This window comes from Neolamprologus brichardi, chromosome 6 (genome assembly GCF_056152115.1).
Source record: "Neolamprologus brichardi isolate AB-2024 chromosome 6, ASM5615211v1, whole genome shotgun sequence".
Lineage (NCBI taxonomy): Eukaryota > Metazoa > Chordata > Actinopteri > Cichliformes > Cichlidae > Neolamprologus > Neolamprologus brichardi.
Window position 1 is genome coordinate 15,871,665 of NC_142109.1, and position 17,206 is coordinate 15,888,870.

Consider the following 17,206-nt stretch of genomic DNA (forward strand, 5'->3'; position numbering starts at 1 on the left):
ACAAAACTATGCAGCCCTGTGAAGTTATCATGTTAAATGTTTTGGAAGGGCCAGGAGAAAGCCTCTTCTTTCTAAAAAAAAATAATTAAAAAAATATGGGGCAGCAGGAAAAGGGGTTACCGACATTTTTATATGCAGTCCCCATTTTGGGAGGCTCAAATAAATTGGACAAACTACTGTAATATAAATTACTTGGATACTGAAAATTCTTTACAGTTGTCTGTGTTCGTTGTCGGCTCGTCTGCGTTCTATGGTGTTTTGTTCCTGTCTCTGCGTCTCTCTGCCCCGCACCCCTTTTGTATGCTCTCAGGTTTGTTATTTAGTTCTCCCAGTTTAGGTTTCTTCAGTTATTTGTCATGCCTCACTGCTTGCTTGCCACTATCCCACCTTGTAAATAAACGTCACACTCTTCATCAGTCAGTTGCCTGCATTTTCGTTCCTTTTCATTCCACTACACGACTGCTGCCCCAGCCGTGACAATTATGTACTTTGATAGTCTTCTGTGGGCTTCTTTTGGTGTTGATAAGCTTGTCAGTACATTCATTCCTTTATAGAATAGACCAGACTGTTGATTTGGCCCTTCCTAAAGTTTTTGCTGTCACTTTAATAGGTTTATTTTGTTTTTCTTTAGCCAGCAGCTAAAGAAAAGCTTTCATTTGAAACGTCTCTTTGGACCTCATACTGAGAATTCCAGTATAAAGGTATTTCATGCAGATTCAGCACTTCACCTGGAATCAGAGCCTGATCTTTAATTCTGGTGGTTTAATGTAGAACAGTCAGTTGTTTGTCAGTCAGTTGTATAATTACTTCTGAATCTCTTAAAATGAGCTGTTATAAAATTATAAAACTGTCAGTAATTTCTAAGCAGTTAATACAATAATTTTGTTGAACCCTCTTTTAAAATCCACTTTGGTGGTATGTAGAGGAAAATTTATAAAAAAAAAAGTTTTCCTAGTGTGTCACACTCACTAATGGTTCATTTTTGTGCTACTCAGCATACTCTTTGTTTCTTGTCTCCATTAAAACACAAACACTGAAGTCTTATGTGTCACTTGGTGTCACTGTTAGCGCTGGCAGACCGTGGGGATGTGGGGAAAGGAGGACCTAAATGCTGGACTCCGTGTGGTGAACAGTGCGTTTATTTACAGTGCAGTAAATATTCACACAAACAATCCCCATGTGTTCCCCTGACTCCCATGCCGTGTCTTCCTTAAATAGCTCCCCCAACAAACCTGATCAGCAGCAGGTGTGTGACAATGGTCTTCAGGTGTTGTATTGAAAAATGCTGTAATTATGTTGGTTCTGGTGTAAAGGGAGCTCTTGCTTTTGGCTGCCAAATTTTCAGAAATGCTTTTATTTGTTATGTTCTCATTCAAGTTTTTATTGTGCAGATTGTAGCAGATCGGTTTAATCTTCCTATAGTTGATCTCATCTTTGTGGCTGTTTTTATCTTGGTGCAGGTGCTACATGAAGAAATCCTGTGTGACTGTATTACTCTGGGCTGTGTACATGATACGGTGCTAAAATATTAAGTTGCCTGTGGGTGTGATGTCTTTGTTATTAAATTTATGCCCTGCCAGAGCTGATGTCTTAGAACTTACTACAGTTGTAAAATAAAACATTACAAAACCATCTGATTCCTTTGCATATTGCACTGCAGCTGCATTGTGGGATAAGAGTGCTTTCTGGAGAACTGAGATCTATTTTAGAAATTTTCAATTATAAATCCTGACTATTATAGCGTTTGAATAAACATATCAGCCTTATAACTGATCAAAGCAAAGCCAGTGTTTGATTGAGTAACTGTATCGTACTGGGTACAGTTAAGTTACATTATTAATACATGCTTTTGGTATTCATTTCAATTATTAACATTGTGCTGGTGAATGTGTCCTTTATAGTGAGTGATACTCTACTGCACTTGACTTTTAGAGCATTTGTCCTCCCGGAGATACAGGAAGCACAGCAAAATGAAATTTGACAGCATTCTTGCAGAAATTAATGGATTTGGAAAATTCCAAATTGCTCTAGTCCTGATTCAGATCCTGTCTCGAATTACTTTGCCATGTCACTTTCTGCTGAACATTTTCATGGCAGCTGTTCCTTCGCATCACTGCAACATCGATGCTTTGGATACTGGAGCTGTCTTTGGAAATTTAACTTTAGATCAGAAATTAGCCGTTGGTATTCCAGCAGAGCGGGATGGGACTCCAAGCTCCTGTCAGATGTTTTCAGAGCCCCATTATGAATATCTGTTAGGCTCAAACAGCAGCAAAGGCTCATTTACTGTTCAGTGTCAAAATGGATGGGTATATGACAAAAGCACCTTCAAGTCTACTTTGGCAACAGAGGTAAGTGAGAATTACTTATGTTGAACAGAGACATTTTACACAGTCATTTGGATTTTTTTCAAAGAACAAATTTTCTTTTGCTAACATTAAGGATATAATTTTCTATCCATTTTATTATCTACAGAAAATAATCCAACTAGCTAAATGTAATTTCCCAGGCATCATTCATTTAATTATTGTTTACTTTCCAGAAGATGCAACTGTAAAATCACATATTGTAATATTTTAACGATTATTTGCAGTGGGATCTCGTGTGCAGCAGAAAAGGTATCAACAAGGCAACTGCAACCGTTTTCTTTATTGGTGTTATGGTTGGAGCCCCAGTTTTTGGGTTTCTCAGTGACAGGTAAGGGTTAAATGGTCAAAAATACTAGTTCTTCTCATATACACTCTACATTGTGAAATATTTTAAATCATTTTTTGTGATAATTTTGATGATTAAGGCACCGTAGAGGCGTAAAACTGTAAAGGGACCTCTGGCTAATACATCGGGTTCCGTGTTGGGCTCGTAGCTGAAAACTAGCTTTACTTTGTTGTCTGGGTCAACTTTGCTAGCGAGAGACAGAGAGAGGCATTGAAAGACTCCAGCGGAACTTGTTGTTTCAGAGGAAAACACGAACACAGTGTACAGTCGAGTCTTAATAGCTTACTTACAACTGGGCTCATCAGGCACTCTTCTTGGCTGCAGTGCTTATTATTATATTTACATGCTTCCAGCTCCCGTTTTTGCTCGATGACAGCTCGTACTTTTCCTTTTTCTCCCTCCCTCGCTCACAGACACATAACGGGTACAGCAGTCCATTCTCCCTGCAGCACGGACTACACTGCCCATGAGGCTACATTCTTTAGGCCGATGCCTGTAACACTCTGCCTATTGCCTTCATATTAAATCATTTTAAAAAATATTTCTTCACGTCATTATGAGACGCGAGATTGAGACACAGGCATTTGAGCCTCTTAATGCGTGTTTTGTTTGGGTTTCCACCGGCGTGGAATTACCAAAAATAGAGAGAGCATAGCCTAACATATGAAACAGGAAAATACCGCCGTGTAATCCCTTTATTTCAACAAAGTAACTGTATTCTGAATACCACCATTTTAAACGGTAACGGTAACGGAATACAGTTACTCGTATTTTGTATTTTAAATATGTAACTGCGGTACATGTATTCCGTTACTCCCCAACACTACGGACCTGTTTTATATACGCGCCGAATAGTTTTCTATATGAGATCACTGAAAAAAGTGCAGCCTTACCTAATATCAACCCTGTTACTCATTTTATATTAAGATTTAAAAATCTAGTTGGCATTGCTATGACGAATAACCTTCAGTAAAAGCAATAAATCACACAGCAATAGTACATTTGTGTAGTTGTAAAAAGCATGATAATATATTAAGTCATCCAAAGTATTCAGAATAAGTTACTCTCATTGAATAACGTAATGGAATACGTTACAAAATACATTTTGGGGCATGTATTCTGTAATCTGTAGTGGAATACATTTTAAAAGTAACCTTCCCAACACTGATAATATCACACATAAAAAAAAAAATAAAGAAAAGAGGAAGACTTGAAATATTTCACATCACCTGTAATGGATATAGAACATGGTTGATTTAATTCAAAAATTTTACTGCTTTAAATGAAATTATATTCCATAATATTCCAGTTTTTTTTAATGTACTAGTATATTCAACAAAATGACCAGAAATGTATTATTTTATTTTTATTTTCCAGGTCTGACTTGTTTCAGTCTCTACCAGTACCATTACCAATGCCAACTTGGATACAGACATATATATATATATATATATATATATATATATATATATATATATATATATATATATATATGTCTAGATATAGCTGATTATTTTCAGTTAGATATAACTGAAAATAAAATAACAATAAGATCAATAAGCGAGATGTTGAAGTGTTGCAAAATAAAACCATCTTGCGAATTATAAATATATTAGTGCTGTCAGCGTTAACGGCGCCGTGCTGCCCCACGCACGGGGCGATCCGCGCTAGATTTGCCGCGTTAATGCAGTTATGGCGCTAACATCATTTTAACGAGATTAACACTGACAGCACTAAAATATAGACATGTGAGAGGTTTACCCCACAGCTGTGAGCACAGTCATTACTTCATGCTTTTTCTGTTCATGACCAGGTTTGGGCGACGTCCTCTTCTGCTCGTGTCTTATCTGTCATCCTTGATATTTGCAGTGCTGAGTGCATTCTCCACCTCGTATGTAATGTTTGTCATCTTGAGATTTTTTACGGGCATGTCACTCGCAGGAATAAGCATCATGGCCATTGTTTTGAGTAAGCAGGATATTGTTAAGACTGTGCTAACCTATGACTGAGACATTATAGCCTGGTTCATGTTTACAGGCATATTCTGTTTCTCTTTCAAGAATTTGCACAATTTCTTTTTATTATTTTTTCTTTTTTTTTAATACCTGTGCTAATGTTTCTGCAGATGTTGAATGGTTTAGCATTGAACACAGGACTTTCTCTGGTGTGATCATAAGCCTGGATTGGACAATTGGGAATTGGATCCTGGTTGGCACTGCATATTTTGTAAACGAGTGGAGGAAGCTGATTCTAGCAGTTACCTCCCCCCTGATTCTGTCTATCATTGCTTGGAGGTATTTACGTTTTATTTGCTGACTTTGCAAAGTATCCTTAATCTCATTGGATTTTGATCAGATGCTAAACTCACCATGTTTGTTGATTTAGGTGGCTTCCAGAGTCTGCTAGATGGCTTGTAGCTCAAGGAAAGACAGATGCTGCTCATCATTACATAATGAAATGTGCCAAGATGAACAACAGATCCAAGTGCATGGCCACCATCACACCAGCGGTACATCTCAAAATGTTTTTTTTGGTTTTTTTATTAGCCGACAGTCTTACTGTAAAATAAGACAAAAAGGGGGCTTTGTAAATGAACATTCACATTATGTTTCCCTGGCTTTCTCACAGACATTACTGGAATGTGCAGAAACTGAACATGGCACTAAGAAGTACACTTTTGTAGATCTTTTCAGAACCCCAAATATTAGAAAACTTGCTATATACTCAGGAATGGTATGGTAAGTTTCGGTATAATGGTTTGGAGTTAGGAGATTGTTCAGCTTTTTGGGAAAAGGCAAATTGATTTCTTCCAGATATTCATCATATGTGTGCATTTTCTACCAAAAGCACTTTAAAAAGAGTTAACTGACTTTTCTGTGTGTGTGTGTTTGTGTGTGTATTTTTGCTATCTTAAGTGACTGTTATGGCTGGATTATTAAATAGACAAATGGGCCAAATTGTATTTGGGACAAAGATGTTAAAGCCTTTGAGCTATCTCACGGATATAAAGCAATTGTTATTTGTATAGCTATCATTTTTGACACTGGGAAATTTACACAGCTTTTGATTTTGTTCTAGCATACAGTGTAAAAACTCCTGTCATGTGATATGATATTTAAATGAGAGTTGCAATCATGTTTGGGGTTTCTTTGAGGAAATTTGTATTTACCCCTTTATTTATCGGCCTAAGTTTAAGTGTTTGTTCTCCCCCTTTTCTAGGTTTGGCGTTGCATTTACATACTATGGAATAACTCTGAATATCACAGGATTTGGACTGAACCCATACCTAACACAGTTCATATTTGCATCCATTGAAATGCCCATGAAGATTGGCGTCTATTACTTCCTGGAGAAAGTTGGGAGAAAGCATGGCCAGATGGGTTCCATGCTATTAACTGGTCTCTGTCTCTTCATCAACATCTTTGTTCCAAAAGGTCATTTCTCGTACATTTCTTGTACATTTAGTGATTTATTTCTGCCACCGAGAGTTGATATGAATGTATGCATTCATTTCTGGTGGTAAGCAGGATCAATCTTTAGAAATTAAAAGATTGGTCTTTGGTGGATGTGTTCTCTCACCTGAAAATGTTCTCTATCCTGTTCTCCTTAGATAAATGGACTGTTCGTACTGTTGTGGCAGTTCTTGGAAAATCTATGTCAGAGGCCTCGTTCACTATCATGTATCTTTACACTACTGAGCTTTACCCTACGGTCGTTCGGTTAGTCCACAAAAAACGTTCTTCTGCCTTGCTTTGATTATTCACATGAAAGGTTTACATTAACCTCAGTGGTTTGATCTTTTTAGACAAAATGGCTTAGGCTATACCTCATTTCTGGCACGACTGGGCGTGTCCATTTCTCCACTCATTGTACTATTGGAAGATCTGTGGCATCTCCTCCCTGCAGCCACTTACTGTGCAGTGGCAGTTGGAACTGGTTTAGTTGCTTCACTTCTGCCCGAAACATTAAACACCCGACTGCCAGAGTTCATCGAAGATATTGAGAAACCAAGGTAAAGAGAAGAGAGTGTTAAAGCATCACAGCATATAATTCAGTATCCAAACTAAAGCTAAAAGATTAACCATTCACAGAAACTCCCCACGAAACAATAATCCAGCAAACTGCAGTTTACTGTTTATCAAAGTCCAAAATACACATTACATTCTATGTCCTGATGTCTGCACGTAAGGTCAAATGACTAACTGAAGTCTTATTTATATGGCAGGAGACAGTCACCAAGGAAGGAGATTCAATAAGAAAAACACAGTCATCAATAATAAGACTTATAATGTCTGGATCTTAACTGATTTTAAATAGTAAAGTTACCATGTTACAACTTCAAAGATCACCATTGTTGAAATGCTCAACGAGTGTCAATAAACATAATGTTAACACCACTATTATTCACTTTTTTTTTCGTTTTTGCTTTTTTCATTTTTGTAATGAGACAGCTCGTAGCAAAACACTTTCTAGTCTTGTCATGTTTCACTGTATACAACACATTTCATTAGCAAATGAAAAGATAGGCTGGTATTGATAGTGAATCGATGGTGATTCTTACTTTACTTTATTAAGTTTATTTACTTCCATGCTTTATTTACTTCCACTTTCCATGCATGCTTTTTTTTAAAAAAATTAGGAAATTTCCATCCTACCATCCTCAGTATAAAGTAAATGTTTGGCCTGTTAGGTGCACACAAGTTATTGGTTTCCACCACCTTCAAATCTACTCTGGCTACAGAGGTGAGATTCAATATTTCCATTTAAAAAGCAGGAAATGAATACCAGTCCTATATCAGCTAAAATTCTTCTTTCGGCCATCCTCCCTTCATAGTGGGATCTGGTTTGTGATAAGACAAACACCAACAGAAAAACACAGCTACCATTGTCTTCATTGGGGTCATGGTTGGAGGAGCAGTTTTTGACCATCTTACTGACAAAATAGGTTGAAGATGGACTCGAGGCAGGTTGTTCCTGGTGACTGGGATGTTCATGTTCTGCAGCATGTTTATCCAACTAGTTATATGATCCTTTCAAGCACCTTTGATTAAATTAAGAACTATTATTATTATTATTATTATTATTATTATTATTATTATTATTATTATTATTATTATTATTATTATTATTATTATGTTTTTGCTTCTGTTTAGCTTTATTGGTTGTCTAAATATATTCTAATATTAGGGCATTTTTCAGGTCATGTGTGTTTTGGAAGTCGAGTAGCTATCTCAATATCCAGCTCAATACACAAACAGTATATAAGTTGATGTGAACAAACTAACAAAGAATAGAGATAAAATTATGTGTTAGTACACAGCATCATTTCATAGTAATTTTAATTCATGTCTAGTCTAGTTTCATTTATTATATCAGTGCTGTTACATCATTTTTTTTGCACACTTTTTAGATACATGCAATAACCTTGTAAAAATGGCATACATTTCCATTGTTTATTTCTAAGAAGAATGAAGCACATTTCAAAGCAACCTTAACTCTGTTCTACTTGTATGCTATATGTTACACCAGACTTGTTAGAATTATAGTTTCTACGTAATACAGCTTTTTGTCAGGTCATTTACATAACTGAAGAAGACTCTCCAGGTGGGTAAAGTCTGCACTTAAGCATATTAGGTCATGATAGGTGCACTGCTACAAATGCCTACATGCCTGAGAATGATCTGTATGTCACAAGTAATTTGCATTATCACAAACTATTCATTGTCAGTTGGCCTTAGATTGTAAACAGTCATTCTCATTATAATTAATAACATGACTTCATGTCTGTATATGTGTGCAAGTGTCATTTTCGCAACTTTCACTGATTGAGTTGCTGAATAATTCATCAGTCTAGAAGAAAGAGGCCTACAAGCAGCTGGAAACAAACAAAATGTCAGCTCTGTATCAAGTTTTGTCAAAAGCATATATGTAAAATGGTAAAATGTATTTGTATAGCACTTTTTCTAGTCCCTAAGGACCCCAAAGCGCTTTACACAACCTGTCATCCACCCATCCACACAAACATTCACACACTGGTGATGGCAAGCTACATTGCAGCGACAGCCACCCTGGGGCGCACTGACAGAGGCGAGGCTGCCGGACACTGGCGCCACCGGGCCCTCTGACCACCACCAGTAGGCAACGGGTGAAGTGTCTTGCCCAAGGACACAACGACGAGACTGTCCAAGCCAGGGCTCAAACCAGCAACCTTCCGATTACAAGGCGAACTCCCAACTCTTGAGCCACGATGTAATTTTAGACCTAATTTTAGAAGGGTTAGGGAATGTATGTATTCAGCTTAAAACCCAAAGCTATATTCAAGCCCTGGTATCTGTCAATTTGTAAAAATATGAGCTAATAAAAAATAAAAAATAAAAAAAAAATACACGGCATTAAATAATGCAGATTTGAGGGTTTTTTTAAATAAAAATTCTAGTTTGGCTTTATATCATTTAGGAAAAATATGATTTGTGGATATAAAATTATATAGTAGTCACAAATATTAGCCTTGCTATGGTTGGTAATTAAACTGTCTCAATAAATGACTGAAACATTAATGAGCTTTTGTTCCATATATCTCTGTTCACATTAAATTAAGAGGTCTCTTAGGCATCCTCTCTTGTAATATTTTTCAATAATCTCCAGGAATAGTTCTCCAGGCTTCTTGAAGGACATTTCAAGGCTTTTCCTTGGATGTTGGCTTCATTTTGTTTCATTCTCTGTTAATTCAATTCAATATAGTTTTATTTATATCGCGCCAAATCACAACAACAGTTGCCTCAAGGCACCTTATACTGTAAGGTAAAAACCCTACAATAATACAAAGAAAAGAGAGAAAAACCCCAATAATCATATGACCCCCTGTTGATGAGCAAGCGATTTGGTAACAGTAGGAAGGAAAAACTCGAGTCAATTAAGATAGGAAATAAGGCATGCTGTGGGAGGAAGGCAGAGATTAATAATAATTCATGATTAAATGCAGAGTGGCATATAACACAGTAAAAAAGGTGAGTGAAGAAGAAGCCTAGACCTATTCCACCGTAACCAAGGGAGGATCCAGGGTCATCTGATCCAGCCCCAACTATATGTTTTAGCAAAAAGGAAAGTTTTAAGCCTAATTTTAAGAGTAGAGATAGTGTCTGTCTCCCGAATCCAAACTGGAAGCTGGTTCCATAGAAGAGGGGCCTGAAAACTGAAGGCTCTGCCTCCCACTCTACTTTTAAATACTGTAGGAACCACAAGCAAGCCTGCAGTCTAATGAGGTGAAACAGTACCATGAGATCATTAAGATGTGATGGGGCAAGATTCTTCAAGACCTTGTATGTGAGGAGGGGGATTTTAAATTCAATTCTGGATTTAACAGGGAGCCAATGACTCAAGTCAATATAGCAAAAATATGCTTTCTCTTTCTAGCCCCTGTCAGTACTCTTCCTTCAGTTTGGATCAACTGAAGTGTTTATCAAGACATCCTGATAATAACAAATTACAGTAGTCCCGTCTAGAAGTAACAAATGTATGAACTAGTTTTTCAGGGTCACTCTGAGACAGCATGTTTCTAATTGTAGAGCTATTGTGCAAAGAACGTGCTCCACTCACATCATTTTTTCTCCTTGACCCAAACAAATTCACTTCTTAACTTTAAATTCTGGTTAAAAAAAATAGAAATGTTCTTAAAAGCTAGATCAACAGACATAAAGATGTTACAGGTATTGACCAAAAGGGAAAAAATAGAATGACATTTTCCCACTGGAAATTTCTTGTATTAAACTCAGCCAATACACATTTCTTTAAACTTTGGACCTTGGTAATTTATCACTAAAGTTACAGCTTTCTTGGAAAATTATTTATTTACTTCTACGGTTCACTGAGTTCAGTTTATTTTTTTCATACTGCCTAACAACAAATTAACACATTGAACATCAGCTGACCGTTAACCAAGATCACTTAATGGAATAAAAGCGGCTTGTGGCTCACTATGAAAATATATTTTGTGCTCCTGAAGGTATTTGCTTCAGGTTATTCTCTAGTTTGTGTCTCTTTTGTTTTCCAAGATGAGGTTTGACAATGTGCTGGCAGAGATCAATGGCTTTGGAAGATTCCAACTAAGAACATTCCTCTTGTTAATAATTCCACGGCTGACTTTACCATTTAACTTCCTGCTAAATAATTTTATTGCATTTATTCCCTCTCACCACTGTGACATCAGGTCTCAGAATAATGGAGGTGTTTTCAGGAATTTATCTTTGGAAGAGAGGCTCAATGTTAGTATTCCTTTTGAGCAGGATGGGAGTTTGAGCTCCTGTCAGATGTTTGCAGAGCCTCAGTACCAACTGCTGTCAAACTCTTCCAACTTAACCCACATACCCACAGTGCCATGCCAGAATGGTTGGATATATGACACCACCATCTTCAGATCTACTCTGGCTACAGAGGTGAGGATCAATATTTCCATTTAACAAGCAGGAAATTAATACCAGTTGTGAATTAGCCTATGTTTTCCTTTTGTCTCTGTTCCCTTTATAGTGGGATCTGGTTTGTGACAAGAGAAAAATGAACAGAGCCACGGCCACCATATTCTTTGTGGGGGTCATGTTAGGATCAGGAATATTTGGCTTCCTTAGTGACAGGTGAGTCCATGTCATCACTTTTAAAATGAGCACAAACACACTGAATAATAAAATCAACTATGCTTAACATTTTCTTGTACAACTATAGTGACAAGTCTGTATTGATCTGGGTGTGCATTACCAAATATTACGATGAGCCCTAGATAGCAAAGAACAAAGTTGTATTGCCAAAAGTAATCATTCACAGGTACTTTGCAAGTAGGGTGGAGTAAGCCCCTCTATTAGGTGAGTTTGGATGCTTCCATAGAGGCCTCAAAGACAGAACAGTGGAGAACATCACTAAGGTCCTTTATCTAGAGTACTGTTTATATTTAAAACAACCGTCTTTGAAATACTTCAGGTCAGAGGGATTTTTCTTTATAAGAAATATTTCAATTATGTAAAAGTACACTATACTGACAAGGCATTAAGCCAAACAGTCAGACTGCATGGCTAGGTCTGCCTTTTTTTAACATCTGTGACAATGGGACCAGAATTATTTTAATGTTTTTTTATTTTCTCATTAACTTTTATTTTATTTCATTTTGACATTTAGTTTTTAATTCAATATATTTTCAGTTAGTTTCTACAGAGGATTTTTTTTGTTTCAGTTTAGTTTGTCTTGTTGGAAAATGTTTAGTTTTGGTCTTTTTAATTATTACTATATGGTTGGTATAAGCCAAAGGCAAGATTTAGGATAGCCATTGCAGGTAGTACAATTAAAATTACACAATTTTTTGAAAGCATTTGACTCACAGTCTTGTAGACAGAGTCTTAATAAAAAATGTCCATCAATACCTCATTGGTATGTAATAAAGGTTTTGCCAAATTAACAAATACTGAAACAAATATTATTTCCTTACTTCCCTCCTTTATTTTATTTTAGTTATTTTTCCAAGTGCACAGGATTTTTTTTTAGTTTTTCCATTTTTTTAAGTCCAACATTTATTTTTATTTTAGTGAGCTAAAAAAAACATTCAACTTCAAAAATTAAGAGAAAATAAAGTGTTCTTAACAGTTGTAATCTAGGCTTTTTTTCATTTAATTAAGTGTTCCGTAGATTATTTGACTGTCATTTTTTAAAAATTTGTTTTACAGGTTTGGCCGGAAAAAAACACTTCTGTTGTCTTACATGGCAAGTTCCGTTTTTGGGATAGCGGCCGCTTTGTCCTATAATTTCCTAATGTTTGCTACAATGAGATTTTGTACTGGACTCGGACTCTCGGGAATTAGTATAAACTCCTTCGTCCTCTGTGAGTTGCCTGTCATTCACATCGAACAAAAAATAAATGAAACATCACACTGACACAATTAAATTTTTTTGAGATGATGCCCATACAGGTGTGGTTTGCTCAAAATCCTTATTTTTATCAGTAATCTCAATCAGTGTCATTATTAATAAAAAAATACATAAAATTCCTCCACATAGGTCTTGAGTGGGTGGATATCAGGCATCGGACTACAGTGGCTGTTTTAATGAGCTTGGACTGGAGTGTTGGTTGTGTTATTCTACCTGGAGTGGCCTATTTGATCAATGATTGGAGATTCCTGACTGCTGCTGTAATCTCCCCACTGTTTGCAGCTATGCTCTGTTGGTGGTAAAGACAAATTAATATCATTATTCAGTTTTCATGCAGGGAAAACTAGTTCCTGTCTTTCTAAAAGTATTTAAAAGACCTTCTCAACCCTTCTTTCTCATAGGTGGCTCCCTGAGTCTGCCAGGTGGCTGATGAGCAATGGAAAAACGGATGACGCTCATTTTTACCTGAGTAAATGTGCAACAGTTAACGGCAGAGAGGACGTTATGGCTGACTTAAAACCTGAGGTACAACATTTTCATTATCAGCTAACTTCAAGACAGAACTGTACACTTCACAGCACCTTTCTCTGAATAAAGTTTCCTTTTTACTGTACAGGTTCTGTCTACAGTAATACTTGTAGAAGATGAAAACAGAAAATATTCCTATTTGGACCTCGTGAAGACCCCCAAAATGAGAAGGCGCGCTCTACTTAGTGGCATTGTGTGGTATTTATCTTGAACATTTAAAACATTATACATAAGTATATAAACTATTTGCTCATTAGTACATATTTGATGGTTAAAACTGTGGACAAAGGTGTCCATGTCCGTGATTGGGAGGTTTATTGAATAATTATTAATAACCGAGAAATGCATATTTGATCTTCAACCTGAGAAGATCCACCTTTAAAATTTGGAGACAGCTGTCTATATCCATGATAGGGATGCACCAGTATGTTTATTCAGTCCAAAAATTAAAACTATGCCCAGTTAGGCCCACTTAACAATGCAAGTGGACCTTGCATTGTTAAGGCCCACTTGCCCACGATGTGGGCGATCATCGTTTAAGAGTTGGGCGTTCGTCTTGTAATCGGAAGGTTGCCGGTTCGAGCCCCCGGCTCCGACAGTCTCGGTCATTGTGTCCTTGGGCAAGACACTTCACCCGTTGCCTACTGGTGGTGGTCAGAGGGCCCGGTGGCGCCAGTGTCCGGCAGCCTCGCCTCTGTCAGTGCGCCCCAGGGCGGCTGTGGCTACACTGTAGCTTGCCATCACCAGTGTGTGACTGTGTGTGTGAATGGGTGGATGATTGTGTATAGTGTAAAGCGCTTTGGGGTCCTTAGGACCAAGTAAAGCGCTATACAAATATTTACCAGTGTCTCTTAGCTACAACCAGTAAACTTGGTTGAAATGGTGGCATTATCCCCCAGGGTAAAACCGCTGGCCGTTATGATGGCAAAAACGGAACTGTAGAAGGCCAGATGTTGATGTTGTTTTCTTCTTCTCTGGGGTGCATTTAGAAAAAGTAAAAAATATCACCACCAGAATCTTGTATTAAGGAAATTTAGCTGTTTTTCATGACATTTGATGGACAGCTACATTGAGAACATCTATTCCAACGACAACACTACATCTAAATTATTTCTGGAGTCTTCGTTTTTGAGCAATTCAGCTCTTGAAGTTATTAAACCTCAGCCTAGTTGGTTAGCTCAGTGGCAGAAGCACTGTGCCCCCACCCCCCACCCCTCCTTACCTACTCCACCTTTTGCTGGAAAGTCTAACAAGGACATCCAGGCAACCTTCAAAAGGTCAACGGCAAAATTGCGTTGAAAACATTGGCCCAAATCTCATGTCTAAACAAATTTTTAACTAGACTAGACTAGAATAAACTGCCAAGAACAGGTTGTTCAACGTCATGTTTGCTGAACTCTAACACTGTTTCGATAACAATGGTTTTACTATTATCCATGTCAGATAGCAGGTAGCTAATGAGAAACTACTGTTCTTTGGGGCAACTGTTTAACTTTAAAATAACAAAAGTCTGGTCTTGCTCGCAGGTTTGGAGTGGCCTTCGCTTATTACGGAATCAGCTTGAATATCAGCGGATTTGGTGTGAACATTTATCTCACACAGTTCATCTATGGTGTCATAGAGATTCCAGCCAAAGGATTCGTCTTTTTCACCGTAGACAAAATAGGTCGAAGGTGGAATCAAGCCGGGACGCTCATTTTGACTGGGCTGCTTATATTCAGCAGTGTGTTTATCCATGCAGGTATATGATCCATTCAAATGTGTAGATGTATTCATTTTAGTTTATTAGTTTACTTTCTAGTATTATATTATTTGTCACATGCACCAAGCCATGATTATTTGACCAGACTGACAAAGACTACACATAATTCACTCTTGTTCTGGAGTAGTTTTGCATGATTTAAGCTGCTAGTTCATAAAAATTCCTTGTACTAGTCTTGGCGCAGCCCAGTTCATCCAGTGTCTGAAGTAAACCATGTTAGCTCCTCTTCAATGTAGTTCTTCCAGTGAAACAGTTTTCTTTAAACAGTAGACTGTTGAATTAGTAATTACCCCCCATCTCTGACATAATAAATTAGAAACAAAACATCTAAGATGTTCAGTGTTTAGTCTGATGGTTGAGCTTTTAGCTCATTATAATTAGTTGAATATGTGATGACCCCATTATCTGTATGAGCTGTTAAATTTGAGCATCTGCCATCAAAAGTAAGGAAAATCCTAATAGGTCTGCTTTCAGTTCACTGCATCAGTATCAGCTGCAGCTTTAAACAACTGCAAATTAAATGTCCTTATGCGTTTCTAGTATTTAATCTTCTAATAAATTCAGTGAAAAGTCTTAACTAGAACACAAGGTGAATTATAGTGTTTTCTTTTCAGATAGGGGGAATGTTCGGACAGCTGTGGGAGCTTTGGGCAAGATGTTTTCAGAGGGCTCTTTTACAATAGTTTTTCTGTACACAACGGAGCTTTATCCCACAGTAATGAGGTCAGTAAAATGCACATTGTCTTTTATTTTGCTGCCTGATAATCAGAGCACAACATTTGTATTATTTTTTCTTCTTTTTGTAATTCAGGCAAAATGGATTGGGATACTGTTCCTTTATGGCCCGTGTAGGTGTGGCTGTATCCCCCTTGATCATGCTCCTTGAAGATGTGTGGGTGAATCTGCCAAGTTTTGTTTTTTCCCTGGTGGCTTTAGGCGCCGGACTGTCAGCTTCTTTGCTCCCTGAGACGTACAATGTGCGTTTACCGGAGACTATTGAGGACGTGGAACAGACAAGGTACTGGGCTTTAATGTAGAAAAATAAACATTGTAAAATGTATTTAAAAAATTATGTACATTTTAAAATGAAAATGTCTTTTGTATTTCAGAAGACGATCAGTCTCCGCCTCTGATGAGAAATCTCCTGCCTGTGCGTTTTTGTCAGTGCAATGAAAATCCCCATAGGACTACACTAAATCACCACAGCAACTTGATGGGAGCAAACAGTTTAAACATATGTAAAAACAGTGTCTTTTACACATGTTCAATCCATGTTGAATATGAAGTCATTTTACCTCCTCATGGGGGAAATATCCAAATTTAGCTGTAGTAGAATTCTTCTTTGTTGTTGCAGAGGGTACAAATGTAGTGCCTTTCACATGTGTGATCTAAGTACATACCGCTGTGTAGCTATAAATTTACAAAAAAAAAAAAAACACAAATATCTCAGTCCTTTCATTAGATTGAGTATGTTAGGAAACTTGAGCTAATGAAAAAGCACGGTTTGTTAGATTCAGTTATTATTTTATTTTTTTGCTCTAAATCTGATTGTCTTGTGAGTCATATGTCTGTGTTCTTTAGTAAAAATAAATCGAAATAAATCTTGAAACCCAATTTCAAATACTGTATGACATATTTGTATTTGAGGTGTTGATTTTATGCTCGATAAATGAGGAAATCCACAGTTATTATAAATTTTATTCTATCTATAAGTGCAAGAGCGAGTGTGGTAACTTGCTGTAAACAGAGGCAAACTGATACATGATAGCTGCCATGAATCCTGTGGTTTAAAATACAATAGGAATAACCACATTTCTATTCCTCTGACAAACTGCCCTTTGACCTTAAAGATCTTCATATAAGACAAACACATCAGTCCTACAGCACTAAATAATAAAAACACACAAGATTTAAAATTTCCTCATTCCTCAATATATGGACAAAAGTGTGTCTTTTGCCACAATTCCTAATCTTTGAATTCAGATGTTTTCACCAGTTGCCACAGGTGTGTAAAATCAAGAACCTAGCCATGTGGCCTGTTTTTAAAAAGATGACCTTGGTCTTTCCTCCTAGATTTTCCACGATCAGCTGTAAGCGGCATTATTGTAAAGTGGAAGCATTTACGAACTGCAGCAACTCACAGCCATAAAGTGGCAGACCATGTAAAGTTACAGAGCAGGGTCACCAAGTCACCATAAAAATCACCTGCACTCTGTGGTTGACTCAGTAGCTGCAGAGCTCCAAACCTCCACTGGCATTATCATCAGCACAAAAACTGCATACTGGGAGCTTGGT

At 37.2% G+C, this 17,206-nt stretch overlaps 2 protein-coding genes across 2 annotated transcripts; both read left to right on the forward strand.

Moving 5' to 3' along the window:
- Positions 1–1,970: 1,970 nt before the first annotated feature.
- Positions 1,971–6,971, forward strand: LOC148102513 (solute carrier family 22 member 7-like). Its single transcript, XM_087842520.1, has 10 exons — positions 1,971–2,351; positions 2,594–2,697; positions 4,529–4,683; positions 4,841–5,009; positions 5,101–5,224; positions 5,344–5,453; positions 5,935–6,149; positions 6,326–6,434; positions 6,521–6,727; positions 6,941–6,971. Exons 1-10 carry the CDS (start codon positions 1,971–1,973, stop codon positions 6,969–6,971), a joined length of 1,605 nt encoding a protein of 534 aa, XP_087698646.1.
- A 3,795-nt stretch (positions 6,972–10,766) lies between these two features.
- Positions 10,767–16,339, forward strand: LOC102784701 (solute carrier family 22 member 7-like). Its single transcript, XM_006787149.3, has 10 exons — positions 10,767–11,147; positions 11,239–11,342; positions 12,420–12,574; positions 12,751–12,919; positions 13,023–13,146; positions 13,238–13,347; positions 14,676–14,890; positions 15,526–15,634; positions 15,723–15,929; positions 16,021–16,339. The coding sequence occupies exons 1-10, from the start codon at positions 10,767–10,769 to the stop codon at positions 16,082–16,084; spliced, it is 1,638 nt and encodes a 545-aa protein (XP_006787212.3). The 3' UTR covers positions 16,085–16,339.
- The last annotated feature ends 867 nt before the right edge of the window (positions 16,340–17,206 follow it).